Here is a 16,850-nt window from a genome sequence, read left to right as displayed (position 1 = left end):
ACTATCCTCTCAATGCTCCCCAACTGATATTTTATCTTTCATATTTGTTGTAATTGTGTGTAAGCAAAGTAATGTGGTTGTACATTTAGGTAAAACTACCAGTATGGCCAAACTACTAAGTGCACTCACTTCTTACAATTTAGAAAAATATTTTCTGTGCACAATGCTTTGGCCATAAACAATTTATAAAGTTAATATGCCAGAAGAAACCTCTCACATATACACATTGAACAACAATCATGTTGCTGGAGCATAAATAGAAAAATCACATGGAACCATGCATTCATAAGACATTGGTCTTAAATGTTTTACATGTGGTGAATAAATGCTTTTCAATGTTTTTTGGGCTGTGCCCCATTGAAAATTTCTTATTGGCATTTGCACAGCATATAAACAATGAGTACAGGTATCTGTAAATCAAGTCATTAAGGGCCGTTTCTTTAGAACCTATTATAAATTACAGCTCGCGTGTCAAATCAAAAGCTAGACATTTTTATTCAACAAGTTAAGGCCAATACTATACAGCACCACTGCAAACATGAACTGCAATCGCACGTGATTTATTGAATTGCTACCTTTTTGATTTTGGATTGTTTTCATTTTCATTCCTTTGTTTATCGCCAAGTCCATTGCTCAGATCTAAGTATCTGCAGCTAGCCATATATTTCCATTTTGACATCAAAGAACACATGAGCAGAATTTGCGAGAAGATTAATATATTCAACATACGTAGAGAGTGAAATGTATTTTTATTTGTATTGCTGTGCATTTTTTGAGTTTGAAATTTATTTATACGAAGCAGATTTCTCTTGTTTTTAATGATGCCATGGAATAAGAATGGGTTCCTTTATGGCTGAGAGGGGAAATTGAAAGAATGGAGAAGGTAAATGCTCGTCACCAATGGACCGGAAAGTATTAAGTAAAACCAACTTGATCTGGAAAGCAGGGTTTCCTGAAGTAATGGCAGGAATTCTTAGTTTAGGGCGGCATCTAATCTTATATATATTGATTTTGTAATTGGTGTGGGCTTTAATCTAGATGTCAGTAGCACAGTTAATGTAAATATGTGAATGGATTCATTCCATGAGGCATTGTTGGTTCCCGATTTTCACGCCACTCGAGTGCTCCAGACAAGACCAAAATCAAGCTGCATTCTGAAGTGCTTTCCAAAATATTAGTCAAGGAACTCTGATTCAACTGGTAAGTATCCTGCCTCAGAGAAGTTCTGGGTTCAAGACCTACTCCAGACCTTGAGCATACAAAGCAAGGCTGATATTCCATTGTGGCACTGTTGGAGGTATTTCTTTCAGATGGGGCATTAAACCAAGGTCTTGTCTGTTCTCTCAGGTGACCCTATGACACATGTAAAATAATAAGGAAGTTATCCCAGTCAATATTTATCCCTTGGTTAACATCAGAAAACCAGATAATTGGGTATTTTATTGTTCGCGGGAGCTTGCGATTCCATTTCCTACATTATAAAAGTAATTGGTGGAATGAGATGGTGGTGGTCAGGAAAGCTTTTTTTTTTTCTAAATTTGGAGTACCCAAATCATTTTTGTTTCCGTTTAAGGGACAAATTAGTGTGGCCAATCCACCAACCTGCACATCTTTGGGTTGTGGGGGTGAGACCCACGCAGACACAAGGAGAATGTGCAGACGCCCCACGGACAGTGACCCAGAGCCGAGATCGAACCTGGGACCTCAGCGCCGTGAGGCAGCAGTGCTAACCTCTGTTCCACCGTGCTGCCCATGAAAGCTGCTATATAAATGCAAATCTTTGTTCCGTTTACTGACTAATCTACATTATATTTACCAGCCGTTCTCTTCTTTCTAATTCCAACATTTGCAGTTGTTTTTCTTCCCTGGGAGTATTTTCAAGTTGGAATTCTGTGGCAATTAAGAGGCAACGCACATTCGCAAATAACATATTTTAATGTCCTCCAATGAATCAACTCTTTGATAGGTTCAAGACATATTCCAAATTTCAACCTCTATCCAGGACTCGGCTGATACTTTTGTGATGTGCTGCAAAGATGATGTTAAACGAAGACTCCATGTATCATCGCTTATGCTTTGTAGGAAAACACAGCAACCAATTCACCCCCAGCAAAGTGGCACAATCAGCAATACAGATGATAAGCGAAAGTGTCTTGGTGGCATTGTTGCCAGGAGCAGGATTTCTCCTCTTTTGAACAATGCAATGCTTATATGAGAAAGTAAATGGAGTCTTTGTTCAACATCATCTGTGCAGCACATCACTAAAGTATTAGCCAAGCACTAGATAGAGACTACACTTTGGAATATGTCTTACACCTATTGTTCAACTGATTTTGAGGAAATAATAAAACTTCATTTTTTTGATATCAGTTTGGAGCAGTTAATTGTTCATTTTTATCAAATGGTTGCCTACCCAGGAGAGGGGGGTGAGTGTTTCCATGACGTGATGTAACCTTTTTAACGAAATGCTGTGACACAATCCTTTTTCTCTTCCTTTTTGTTTCTAAATTTATAGTACCCAATTCATTTTTTCCAATTAAGGGACAATTTAGCATGATCAATCCACCTACCCTGCACATCTTTGGGTTGTGGGGGCGGAACCCACGCAAACACGGGGAAAATGTGCAAACTTCACACGGACAGTGACCCAGAGCCAGGATCAAACCTGGGACCTTGGCGCAGTGAGGCAGCAATGCTAACCACTGCACCACGATGCTGCCCTGCTGTGACACAATCCTGCAATTCCTGCCTAAACACACGCTGCACGTGTAAATCCACTGCATGGTTCTGAGTGATGTTGTCATGGTGGAAATGAGGCACAGCACCCCCATCTGTACTACCTTCCTGTCGACAGAGATCTTCTCTCAGCATTGTTAAGCTCATCCTGGATATCAATGCACAACAACAGTGTTGGTCCGTTGTTAAAAACAATACACTAAGTTGAGTTTGCAGTTGGGGAGAGTACATAGAATAAGATAATTTCTACAGTGCAACAGGAGGATATTAGGCCCATTAAATCTGTACCAACCCTCTGAAAGAGCACCCTAACTAGGCCCACTCCCCAGCTCTATTCCTGTAACCCCACCGAACCTACACATCCCTGGACACTAAGGAGCAATTTAGCATGGCCAATCCGCCTAACCTGCACATCTTTGGCTGTCCATGATTTTTCTGTTAAAAAAAAACTTGTCAGGAAGGGAAATGTGCCTTTACTAAGATGTAACATTCATATTAAGATTCAATCTAACCAGAGTCCATTGCAATTAAGCTGCTGATTATCACGGGCGAGTGACATAGAATGAATTGTACAAATAGGATTCATCTGAATGGAGTTCAATGGGCCCTTTTTGTTGTTGAAAATATTTGACTTGAAAGGACTTCCTGCAGCCAGTGAATCTGCAGACGTGGCATCGAGTATTACCCTACACATGAACAGCTGGCACAGGGATTCCACTTGGATGTTCCTCGCCTCCAAACACAGTTTGACGTTTAGCTTGTTCCAAGATAAACAGACCCCAGCCTGTTTCCGTGCGTGCGGTAATCCTGTCAGCGCAGCCCATTCTCACACACAAAAGTGTTGAAATAAAACACTATTGGGCGGCAGGAGTGGTTACATAACCGAAATAAGTATGTCTGGTCTAGCCCACTTAAGCGAATAAGCATATGAACCTCCCCTATCGCAGTCAGGAAGACTGCACCCAGTGCAGATCTGAAATGTTAACCACAATCAGATTGATCACATCTGGTCAAATATACTAAATCTTCATTACCTTGGTATCTAAGAAAGCGTCCAGGAAGCAGCACATAGCAAATTTCTGGTTCACCAGCTGTAAAATCTTAAAAAGACGACTGAAAACCTTGCACGGTGCTATTATTAGGAATTAAGATGGTTTTCAAATTCTGCTGTACCTCGTGGATTCTTCTTCCATTCACACTAAAACAAAAGCCCGTGTGGAGGTAAAACAGACTTTCCTAAATAAGGGGGCGGGGCAGCACAGTGGCGCAGTGGGTTAGCACTGCTGCCCCACGGCGCCGAGGTCCCAGATTTGATCTTGGCTCTGGGTCACTGTCCGTGAGGAGTTTGCACATTCTCCCCGTGTTTGCGTGGGTTTCGCCTTGGATGTTCCTCGCCTCCAGACCCCACAACCCAAAGATGTGCAGGGTAGGTGGATTGGCCACGCTAAATTGCCCCTTAATTGGAAAAAATGAATTGGGTACTCTAAATTTATTTTTTAAAAAGGGGACAATGGATGACTCTGGAGTCATTTTGTGATATGCCCCCCCTGATTCAGTCGCTAACCAACAGTCCAAACTAATAGCTCTGACCAGACAGTGGCCCTCCCGCATGGCAATGTCCTTAAATCACATATTGGACTCTTAAAAATTGATATTTTTTAAAAATGGTCCAGCAAACCAATTAAATGTGACGGCGCTTCACATTCTTTAGCTCTTGATTATCGGTTTGTTCCCTACTGCCGAGTTTTCATTCCTAATTTTTTTCCAATCTCTAAACCGACTCCCTCCTCCAGGAATGGCGATTTGGTTTTCCAAATGGAACACATTTTTCACACCTGAATTCACCAAATTGCCATTTCAATCTTTACAGAGATGGTTTGTGAATTGAACGTTTCCTGGCTGGCATGAGGCTAATTTACACACACTCGCACAATGTATTCCAGGAATAAAATAATGAAATCATAAGAAAGAGCTTTGGCACGATTTATAAAAGCATTTCACAGCCAATGAAATAGGGGGACCAATTTGCACATCCATCTCATACTACCACAAAGAGTAATGAGATAAATGACCAGGTGCATTCTTTTAGTGGTGTTACTGGAAGGGTACGCGTTGGCTAGGACACTGGGGGAATTCCTGTTTTCCTTCAAAGGGTATCATGGGCTCTCAATTTGGTGTCTCTCCAACAATGCAGCTCTCCCTCAGTACTGCACTAATGTGTCAATGCGGATGGTGGCACAGTGGTTAGCACTGCTGCCCACAATGCCAGAGACCTGAGTTCAATTCCAGTCTTGGGTGACTGTGTGGAGTTTGCACGTTCTCCCCGTGTCTGCGTGGGTTTCTTCCGGGTACTCTGGTTTGCTCCCACACTCCATAGATTGCAGGTTAGACGGATTTGGCATGCTAAATTGTGAGATGTGCAGGTTAGGTTGCAGGAACAGGGTGGGAGGGATGAGGACGTGGACCTGGGTGGAGTGCTCATTCGAAGGGTCGATGCAGAATCGGCGGACGAGTGGCCTCCTTTAGGATTCTATATCCACTGCTCTCTTGAATGGTGAGTTGGATCCACAACCTTCTGTCTCAGAGACAAAATTGTTAATATTGAGTCATATGTAAAAGGACAAAAGGGAGAGATAAAAATTCAATAGATCAATGCTTTTGGTATACTAAAAAGAAGCGATTATAGTGCATCCTCTGTATTTGGAAAATAAGGATGCTTTAGATGCTTGATGCTTCAGAAAATATAACTGGGCCTGCCAGTTCAGATAATTTGTAGTGAGAAATTATAGGCAATGATTTGAATTACCAAGGTTTAGTGGCATCGGTGAAACGCGATGTACCTGTTTAAAGAATTAGGAAAGTCAATTTCCTCCTGAGAAGTATCCCATCACAATTCTCTGGTCACAGAACCACTTTTTTCTTCACCTTTTCTTATTAACCCATTCTTTCCAGCACCATCCATTTAATTTCTCCTTCCTTTCATCATCATCCTGCCCACTCCATGTTCATGTCACACAGGTCCATCTCTTCCAATTCTCATTCTGTACCTCCAGGAAATAAAATATTCACTTCTATATGCTCAGAATCAAATAAACGTGTAACATATGAATTGGCCTAAAGAGTAATGCTTGCAGACTGCCTCAACATTGTACTGTTTAATGAAATTAAAGTACCCAAAGTTCATTGCAACTGTTTTTGCATTTTCTTAGATCTCAAAATACCAAAATGAGGACCTGGATCGTTCTTCTCCTCTGCCTTGCAGGCAAGGCACTAGCTGCTCCTGTAAGTATTTTCTGCATTCATGAGTGATACAAGGCAAGTGTGGGCGCTGCTACTCTCTGGTGTGTGGTGCATAGGAAAAAGGATTGTGCAGTGTGAACGAAATATATTATCACGCTGTGCTACCACGTGCCCGAACTAGGTCACACTAACTGTCCTGACTTAGGCTATTAACTGGATTTTCTCCCAAGATCAACACAATAGAAATCAAAGTTGTAAAGAGCCCTTTGTGTGACATAAGCAGACACTCTGAACACCAATCTCTTACTTTGCTGCACTGCTAATCAAAATAGATTTGAAATGATGTATGTCCCATGTTCCTTTCTAATTTCAATGAAAGGAGTTTCCGTAATGGTTTGTTTTTCCTCCTGATTCACTGCAATGCAGTGATGGTCCTGGCAAAGCACATTGAGTGACACTTCCAGTACGGAGTTACACCTCCAGCATTGGAGACTGAAATTTAAAAAATATTGCTTTACTGTCCCTAAGAATGAACATTGCTTTGCTGAATCTTTCTGTCTTCCTTCCCAATTTTTCAGGAGGGTCTTGTGCCTGAAGAAGAAGTTGTTGAGGAAACAGTAGAAGAGGTAAAAACACATTTTGATGTCATGATGGGTTTGATGCAAAGTAATTTTCCAAAGGCAAGCAAAAGAAGTCCTGTGAATAGTGAATTGCAGAAGTAACTGGGCAACAAACGATGTGTCTTTAAACTATTAGATTACAGTTCAGTACGATCTGTCCCAGCTGTCACAGAGTTGGAAGGTAGTATGCAGCATAACAGTTCCTTCCACACTTAAAATATAGCCTCCTCTCAATTTATAAAAGTCCAGAAATGCAAAATACCGCGGATGCTGGAAATGTGAAGAATCTGTAGCTCTGAAGAAGTCATACGGACTCAAAAGGTGAACTCCGTTTCTCTCGCCACTAATGCTGCCTGACCTGCTGAGCTTCTCCAGCATGTTCTGTTTTGCCATTTCCATATTATCTAAATCAGTTGCTTCCTTTTTAAGGAGAGCGTATTTTATTCAAATGTACCATTTTATTCAATAGCCCTTACAATAATGCCTTGCTGTGTTTCATTTATCTCAAGATTATGTGAGTTAATGTCACAGCTGCACATGAGAGCAAATTAATTTCAAACCTTTATAGCTAATCATCATTATGAATGTCTCTGTTGGGTTCTGGATGAATGCCTTTCTAAGAACTTAGCCAGAACTTAAAAATCCCTCACCATGAAAGTGGATCAAATTACAATCAATAGTACAGCCCTTCAAGTCTTATGCATGGCACTATCCGCACAGTAGCACTGTTGTTTCACAGCTCCAGGGTCCTAGGCTCGATTCCCAGCTTGGGTCACTGTCTGTGAGGAATCTGCACATTCTCCCCATGTCTGCCTGGGTTTCCTCCGGATGCTCCGGTTTCTTCCTACAAGTCCCGAACGACGTGTGTGAGGTGAATTGGACATTCTGAATTCTCCTTCTGTCTACCCAAACAGGCGCCGGAGGTGGCGATGAGGGGGTTTTCACAGTAACGTCATTGCAGTGTTAATGTAAGCCTACTTGGGGCAATAAAGATTATTATTACTATCCATTATGCACCAATACTAGTTGAGAATGGCAGTGTCCTAAAATCCCAATCTCGTCATATCTCAATCCAGTCCTGTCTCAATCCCATCATGTCTCAATCCATTCCTGTCTTTATTTTCTTGGAAAACTGATAATGGTCATTGAATGCAAGCTGGTGGATTTGACTGATATAATTTTGTAATGGTACCTAGAGTCTTCTTTCAATTAATCATTTTAATATTTTCTTCTTGAAGTTTTTATCCATCAGTATTTAATTTCCCTTGGGAGGTTCAATTGAAGAGATTCCACGATAATACCATTTTATTCAATCTTTTGGAAGGAGTTTGTTTCCGTCATTGGGCTGATAATGCTCTGAGGGTGAAGGAGTTTACCTGAATGGCAACAATTTGCATTTATATAGTGCCTTTAACATATTAAAACATCCCAAAGAGTTTCACAGGGCATTATAATCCAAAATAAGTTTATAATCCAAAATAAGTTAAGTATTCATTCACAGGTAATATTTGGCAATGACCATCTCAGTGAAGAGCACCTCTAACATCTCCTTTTGATATGAAACAGCATTACCATCACTAAATCCCACACTACCAATATCCTGGGCATTCACATTGACCAGAAACAGAACTGCACCAGCCACGGTAGCATAGTGGTTAGCACAGTTGCTTCACAGCTCCAGCGTCCCAGGTTCGATTCCCGGCTGGGTCACTGTGCGGAGTCTGCACGTTTTCCCCGTGTCTGCGTGGGTTTCATCCGGGTGCTCCGGTTTCCTCCCACAGTCTAAAGATGTGCGGGTTAGGTGGATTGGCCATGCTAAATTGCCCTTAGTGTCCAAAAAGGTTAAGTGGGGGTTACTGGGTTATGGGGATAGGGTAGATACTTGTGCTTTAGTAGGGTGCTCTTTGCAAGGGCCGATGCAGACTCGATGGGCCGAATGGCCTCCTTCTGCACTGGAAATTCTATAATTCTATGATATAAATACTGCGGCCACGAGAGCAGCTCAGAGGCTGGGAATCTTTTGATGCGTAACTCACCTCTTGATTCCCCAAAGATTGTCCACCATCTCCAAGGCCTAACTACTTAATAAGTAGTCGCACTGATGACATATACTCCAGAACTAGCTGTGCCCACAGCCAAGCAGTTCCAGCACAGTTACAACACTGGCATCTACCCAACAGTACAGAAAACCGTCCAGGTATTATGTCCCGTCCACAAAAAGCAGGACAAATCGAACCAGGCTAATTACCAACCCATCAGTCTACTCTCAATTATCAGCAAATTGATAGAAGTTGTCGAAAGTGCTGTCAAGCGGTACTACCCAGCAATAACCTGCTTGCTGATGAGCAGTTTGGGTTCATCCAGGACCACCGATTTCTTGACTTCTTTACAGCCATTGTCCAAGGTGGACAAAACAGCTGAACACAAGAGATGATGTGAGATGAGAGTGACTGCCCTTGACATGAAAGCAGCATTTGGCATCAAAGAGCCCTACCAAAAATGGAGGCAATGAGAATTTGGAGGAAAATTCTCGAGTGGTTGGAATCATACTTGGCACAAAGCAAGATGGTTGAGGTGGTGAAGGTCAATCATCTCAGTCAAAAACGTTTCTCAGAGTAATGTCCTTGGCCCAACCATCTTCAGCTGCTTCATAAATGACCTTTCTTCCATCATAAGGTCAGAAGTGGGGATGTTTGCTGATGACTACACAATGTTCAGAACCATTTGTGACTCCTCAGGTCGGAAGCAATTTGTGTCCACGTGCAGAAAGACCAAGCTTGGGCTGACAAGTAGCAAGTAATATTTACACCGCACAAGTTCCAGGCAATGACCATCTCTAACAAGAGAGAATCTAACAAGCTCCCCATGACATTCAAAGGCATTACCATCACTGAATCCACCCACTATCAACATCCTTGGAGTTACCACTGACCAAAAACTGAGCTGGACCAGCCACATAAATACTGTGGCTACAAGAGCAGGTCAAAAGTTGGGAATTCTACAATGAATAAGTCAGTTAACTCCCCAAAGCCTGTCCATTATCTGCAAAGGCGCAAGTCAGGATATGATGGAAAATTCTCCACTCGCCTAAATGATTCCAGCTCCAATAACACTCAAGAAGCTCAACACCATCCAGGACAAAGCAGCCCGCTTGATAGGCACGCAATCAACTGCCATAGCATTCATTCTCTCCATCACTGTGCATGGTGGCAGCAGTGTAGGCCATCTATAAGATCCACTGCAGCACTTCATTGCTTCTTTAGCAGCACATCCCAAAGCTATGACCTGTATCTCCTCGAATGGCAAGGGCAGCAGACGTGAGGGAGCTCCACTATCTTCAAGCTCCTTGCCAAGTCTCACAGCTTCATAACTTGGAATGATATTACCATTCCTTCATTGTTGCTGGGTCAAAATCCTGCAACTTCCTCCCAAACAGCACAGTGGATGTACCTACACCAGATGACATGTAACGGTTCAAGTAGGTTGCTCACCATCATCTTCTCAAGACAAATTAGTGATGGGCAATAAATGCTGGCAACAAATCAATGATGGTCACATCCTGTGAAAGAATGAAAAATGATGAGTTGAGGCATTTTACAAATCCCTTGATAATTTTGTTTGTGACAGTGGACCTTCATGATATGTTGTCATTAGATTTTGGCATTGGTCCTTGACTTGCAGGAAACAACCAAAGAGATTGTTGTTGAGGGTGTAACAGAGGATCCTGAGATGCGCATATGTGACAGTTGTGTTCACATTTCCTACTTTAAAAAAAGAATGACCAGCTCAATGCTTGCAGTACTCGGGCACCTGAATTCAGCTCGTATTCAGATTGAAAGAAATTTGCTAAACACGAATACCTTCTGAACTTCTGCTGCCAACAATTTTTGACTGATATGCTTTTACGGGTCAAAAACTCGGCAGAAACTCTTAATTTTCATTCAGCATTTAACTAAATTTTTAAAAATAAATTTAGAGTACCCAATTCATTTTTTCCAATTAAGGGGCAATTTAGTGTGGTCAATCCACCTAGCCTGCACATCTTTGGGTTGTGGGGGTGAAACCCACGCAGACACGGGGAGAATGTGCAAACTCCACGCGGACAGTGACCCAGAGCCGGGATTGAACCTGGGAGCTCAGCGTCATGAGGCAGCAGGGCTAATCCACTGCGCCACCATGCTGCCCCAGCATTTAACTAAGTTTATATGAATATTTTAATACATCTAGGGCCAAGTCGAATACACATGTATGCAAATATTTCTTATTCCTCACATCAGATGATTAACAATTAATCATCAATATTTGCAAATATGATGAAGCCACACGCTACTACCCTTGGTGACTATTTTAACAATTACATAGAACATAGAACAGTACAGCACAGAACAGGCCCTTCGGCCCTCGATATTGTGCCGAGCAATGATCACCCTACTTAAACCCACGTAACCCGTATACCCGTAACCCAACAATCCCCCATTAACCTTACACTACGGGCCATTTAGCATGGCCAATCCACCTAACCCGCACATCTTTGGACTGTGGGAGGAAACCGGAGCACCCGGAGGAAACCCACGCACACACGGGGAGGATGTGCAGACTCCACACAGACAGTGACCCAGCCGGGAATCGAACCTGGGACCCTGGAGCTGTGAAGCATTGATGCTAACCACCATGCTACCGTGAGGCCCCTTAAATTTAGAGTACCTAATTCATTTTTTTTCCAATTAAGGGGCAATTTAACGTGTTCAACCCACCTACTTTGCACATCTTTGGTTTGTGGGGGCGAAACCCGCACAAACACGGGGAGAATGTGCAAACTCCACACGGACAGTGACCCAGAGCCGGGATCGAACCTGGGACCGTGGCGCTGTGAGGCAGTAGTGCTAACCCACTGCGCCACCGTGCTGCCTCGAATTAATTGAAGCTAGGATAACACGGTGAATAATACACCTCATGTCTCCCCAAAGCCTGTCTATTATCGACAAGGCACAAGACAGGAATGTGATGGAATACTCTCCACTTGCAAGGGTGATGAAGCTCCAACAACACTCGAGGAGCTCAGCACCATCCAGAACAAAGCAGCCCACTTGATTGGCAGCCTCGCTTGACAGTGGCACCTGCAGGAATTCACTAAGGCACCTTAGACGGCAGCTGCTACCATGTAAAAGGACAAAGGAAGCAGCGGGAACACCACCACCTGAAAGTTTCCCTCCAAGCCACTCACCATCCTGACTTGGAAATATATCACCATTCTTTCACTGTCATTGAAGCAAAATCCTGGGACTCGTTCCCTAATAGCACATTGGGTGCACCTCCAACATGTGGACTGCAGCCATTCAAGAAGCAGCTCACTACCACCTTCATAAGGGCAATTAGGGATGGACAATAAATTCTGTCATAGCCAGTGACACCCACATCCCATGAACGAATAAAGAAATAATCGGCAGGAATATTATCTGCTGGTTCATCAGGCCTGTCCACACAATGATGCCTGGAGCACCATGATTAACATTTTTTGAATCCATCATTTGTGTCGCCTGGTTGCTAAAATGGCATGGGATTGGACATGTTCTTAGCTCATAAAGGTGCAACTTGCGTGTGAAACATATGTTGGACATCTATATCCAGCGTCCAAGAACATTAGCTCAGGTGCTGTGCACTATGTTAATCCATTCTTGCGTATTCCATGGTTATCAAACTTTTAGAAAAGGTTTTTTTACTGTTAAAGTGGGATAAATATCAAATTCATTAACAAAAAAATTTGTATTAAAATAGGCATTACCAGTTGGAGCAAACCCAGTCCAGATTGATACAGGAGATTTTGAAGATACTGAAGATGATACCAAGAAGGACATTGAAATTGAGAGTAAGTCAAAAGGCAACAGAACTAAACAAATCAGGGCATGGTTCTGCAGGCTAATGTTTGTGAAATACAAACTCAAAATTGATCCAGATTCTCTTAGGCTTCAACTTAAGACTTGAATGGCTTTGGAACTTTAGGCAACAAATGGGCACAACACAGAGCTGTGCCAACACAACGGGTGTATGTTGGTGTTTTCCTATTTCCATTCTCAATCTCCCACACTGCCATTTTATACACATGCTATCAGCAATGGCACAGTGCATGACTCTGCACAATGTGTTGTTATTTAACTCTAATTTTGCATTGGTATCTCTTTATTTATTTTGTATGGATAAGAGAATTAAGGAATAAATGCATGACACAATACTCATTGACTTTTAGATTTATTGTCACGTGTACCGAGGCACAGTGAAAAGTATTGTTCTGCATACAGTCCAGGCAGATCACTCCATGCATGAAAAACATAGGGCATATGATAAATACACAAAATACATAGACATAGGCATCGGGTGAAGCATAAGGAGTAGAGTGCTACAACAGTAGAGAAGATGCATAAAAAAATAAGTTCAGCCCATATGAGGATCATAATCCCATTATCATAATTAAAAATAAGGTTATGCTGCAATTAAGTATTTTATTTTGAGGTGTGGTTATTTTCTGCAGTAATATTCCAGTTGGAATAAAGGAAGTTGTTCAGCTGATCGTAGATTACCCATCGGAAATAAAAGCAAGCCCCATGGTAGCACTTAACAGTCTCTTTTCAGAAAAAACAACTTTCTGAAACCAGTTCTGAAGTTAGCTTTCACTTGCCTCAATCTGTTCACCAAATCTAAGGTGAGAGAACTGCTGGGTCATTTGTAACTATTGCAAACACGCAGTATTCAATTTCAAAGTAGCTTCAGACAGTTTATTCAGTCCTAACGAGAACTTCCTGCAATTGTGGTGTATATCAGCCACTCCCTGAAATCCTAAATAGAAATAACAAGGGCGCAAGTCAGTCTGAGGACCATGGGCTGTATCACTTGTCGATGTTTACATAATGTAACTTTGAGATTTGACCATATCTTTCTAGACCCTTGTGAAAACTTCCACTGCAAAAGAGGAAAGGTGTGCGAGGCTGACGAGAACAATGAACCCATGTGCGTCTGCCAGGATCCATCAACTTGTCCCCCCAGCTCAGTTGAATTTGAGAAGGTCAGGATCTAACTGTTACTGAATAGGAAAACATTGCTGTCACTGAAAAATCTCACAACAGGATGTTGGTGGGGTGGAACGGAATTGACAAGGGACAATCACAGCAGCTTTTAAAAAAAAGAAGATATAAAAGGGGATCATTGAGGACTCATACATTAACAATGTAGGGACTATAAAGGACCATCCGTGACAATTCATAGAGTGACGCACCACAGACTGTGGAGACCCCTATACCCCATAGAGTAACAAACAAGAGTTTCTAAAAGGGAGACCTTGGCAACATTTCAGGAGCAATAAAAAGACTGATGGATGACCAGTTTTCTAGTGACTTCTTGTTTGATGGACTTGAATTATCAAGTTTCATATTAAAGGTCTACAATGAATATAAACCCCATTTCTATGATTAAATATATTTACTTGATAAGATTAGTTAGGTTTGCACATGTTGATGTTTGAGAATAGTGCAGGAAGATGCATTTTGTTTTCACTGCCCTGTGGTCAAGATCCAATTCCAAGTGTCCATTTATGAAATGACATAATTAAATTATTTGTAATGGTAGGTCTGCCTTGTGGAGCCAGGTCACCTGCAGATTCTAGTGTTCAGTGGTTCAATGTTAAAGTGTTTGATTTTGCGAGTGTATTTATAATTGATGCTTGATTAGTTAAACCTGGGCTTGGGCTCAGAGAAATTAAACAAAGCTGTATAAAGACTTGGAAGCCCGAGGTAGAAGCATGGAGTGGACAGTTTAGAACACTGTAAATAAAATCTGTCACACACATAGAAGCATCTGAGATACATCTCAGAATATGTTAAAGATCACCTGAAGCAACTCAAAACCTGAAGTTCACTCTCATTGTATAACTCTGACATTTGTAACTTACCATTGGCTGTGTCTCACTTGGGGGTTCCGGGCGGTTGGGGGGGGTCTAATTTTAACATTACCCATCAGTGAGAATGGGCCAGGCATTCAGGTTGGACACCTGTTTTATACCCTGTCAATTCTATATTTATTGGGTTATTGTTGCTCAGAACTGAATGAAAAGCATAGCATTTAGAGCAAGTGTTTTATGATGCTGAGCAGGTTGATTTAACATTGCTATTTTAAATCAGATACTAACATTTCTGTATTCCATAATCTTCCCCAGGTCTGTGGCACTGACAACAAGACCTACAACAGTGCCTGCCAGCTCTTTGCCACTAAGTGTGCGTTGGAGGGCACCAAAAAGGGCCATAAGCTTCACCTGGACTACATTGGACCATGCAAATGTATGTGAAATGTGCTCGTATAGTGAGCATTATATGCTGGAGAGGATGATAAAATCTTACAGGAAGTAATATCATTTCCTACTAATGCTGTGCATTGATTGTGCCATATTATCTGTATGAAATCTGTCAATGCACTTACCCTATTGGATTGTTTAGCTCCTGTATGGTCCCATAGTTTTTCAACAGAGCAACTCCAGATTTGGGGCTCAGTTTACCGGTCGGGTCCCTCCAGAATTAAGGCGGGACACGGCCTCTCCCAGGATTCCCAATGGTCGTTATGCCTCGTGAGATGGCGTGAGATGGTGTGATCTGGATTCTGCCCTCACTGGGTGGGATCCAGTCTCACAGAGTTAAGTGAGTGAAAAAACCCATTTAACTTTGTCTACTCTGGATCAAACGGCCACCTGGCAACTACCGGCCTCGCCGAGGAGACCCCAGCCAGGCACCTATTAGCACTGGTGGGGACCAGGCAAAATGGCACTTGTGGGGGGAGGTCTTCTTGGCGCTCTGAGGCCCCTAGATCGTCGGCTTCCAGGCAGCGTAGTATCCTAGCACTTATGGTGGCACCTCGGCACTGCCAGGATGCTCAGTTGTCACTGCCAGGCTGACAGGCACTGCCAAGCTGTCATTTTGCCCTCCTGGGGAATCGGGTCCGGAGTGCGCTGCGCGTGTGAGGTGGGGTGCAGGTAGGCCCGAGGACCCCCTGTAGGTGGGTTGGGGAGGGCGGGGATCTCCTCAGGGAGTGAGAGATCAGGGCGCCATTTTCTCCTCCTGCACTGGATACATTACTGTACGTATGCCTAAACAGAGCTTTAGAAAGGTTCAGCATATCATTTGTCTTTTTGTACTCAATACCTTTGTTTATGAAGCTGAAAATCCCACATCCTTTGATAATTACTCTCTCTATATACCCTGGCAACTTCAAAGTTCTTGCACATGAACAACAAGGTCCCTCTGTCCTTGTACACTCTTTAAAACTGTGCCATTAAGTCTATATTGCCTCTCCCTATGCCTTCTGCCAAAATCCATCACCTCACACTTCCTTGTATTAACCTCCGTCTGCTAATTGATTGCCCATTCTGCTGACCTAGTCCTGCTACAGTCCATTGTTGTCACCCTCACTGTTTGTCATACCTTTATTTTTGGCATCGTGGACACATTTTGAAAATTTGCACTGCAATATACAAGTCATTAACAGATATCAACAAAAGTAGCCACACATGATGGCTAACATCGCTGTTCACCATCCTCCAGTCTGAAAAAAACAGCAGGTACCATGGCTGAGATTTTCTGACCTCATCGGGGCGGGACCCACTGTGGTAGATTCGGTGAGACCGGACAATCCCGGCAGTGGGTGGGCTTGGAAAGGTCCCGCCCCTTGTCTCGCTGTTTTCTGCCTTTAAGCCAATTTTGTAAATCCGACTTGACACTGACCTTTCCATTCCACAAGCCTCAATTTTATTAACCAACCTTTTCTGTGATTCATTGTCAAACGTTTTCTTAATATCCAGAGACAACATCCATTGTATTTCCTTCATCGACCCTATGAGGTGGGTGTCCCTCAAAGATCTGTGTCGTGGCCTCATCTATTCACTGAATTATCCAAGCTTGTCAATGACCCACAAGCAGTTTAGAAGGTTGCAAGAAATTAAAAAGAGCTACTAATAGATTAACTGAATGATGAAAATTGTGGCAAATTGATTTCAATATTTGGACCTAAGAAGGATACATCAGCATACTTTTCAACTGGGGAGAAGGTAAAAGCAGTGGATGTACAATGAGACTTTGGGGTCCATGTACGTAAATTGTTAAAGTATCTTGACAGGCAGAGGAAAGAAAATTACAGGCTCATGGAATATTGGCCTTTATTCTAGAGGACCAGAATAGAAGGGGTTAGAAATTGTGCTACCACCAGACATAGCCTTGGTTA

General features: G+C 42.5%; 1 protein-coding gene across 2 annotated transcripts in view; it reads left to right on the top strand.

Moving 5' to 3' along the window:
• Positions 1 to 16,850, top strand: part of sparc (secreted protein, acidic, cysteine-rich (osteonectin)) — a 37,710-nt gene that overhangs the window by 8,819 nt on the left and 12,041 nt on the right. For both annotated transcript variants that reach the window (XM_038796107.1, XM_038796106.1), the window contains exons 2-6: positions 5,946 to 6,018; positions 6,555 to 6,602; positions 12,372 to 12,462; positions 13,532 to 13,653; positions 14,800 to 14,920. In XM_038796107.1, coding sequence (XP_038652035.1) covers positions 5,962 to 6,018; positions 6,555 to 6,602; positions 12,372 to 12,462; positions 13,532 to 13,653; positions 14,800 to 14,920 — 439 coding nt within the window. In that variant the 5' untranslated portion in view covers positions 5,946 to 5,961. The remainder of the gene's footprint in view (positions 1 to 5,945; positions 6,019 to 6,554; positions 6,603 to 12,371; positions 12,463 to 13,531; positions 13,654 to 14,799; positions 14,921 to 16,850) is intronic.

The sequence above is a fragment of the Scyliorhinus canicula genome, chromosome 4, assembly GCF_902713615.1.
Source record: "Scyliorhinus canicula chromosome 4, sScyCan1.1, whole genome shotgun sequence".
Taxonomy (NCBI): Eukaryota; Metazoa; Chordata; class Chondrichthyes; order Carcharhiniformes; family Scyliorhinidae; genus Scyliorhinus; species Scyliorhinus canicula.
The sequence above is the reverse complement of the archived record's forward strand: the minus strand, read 5'-3'. Positions and strand labels throughout refer to the sequence as shown.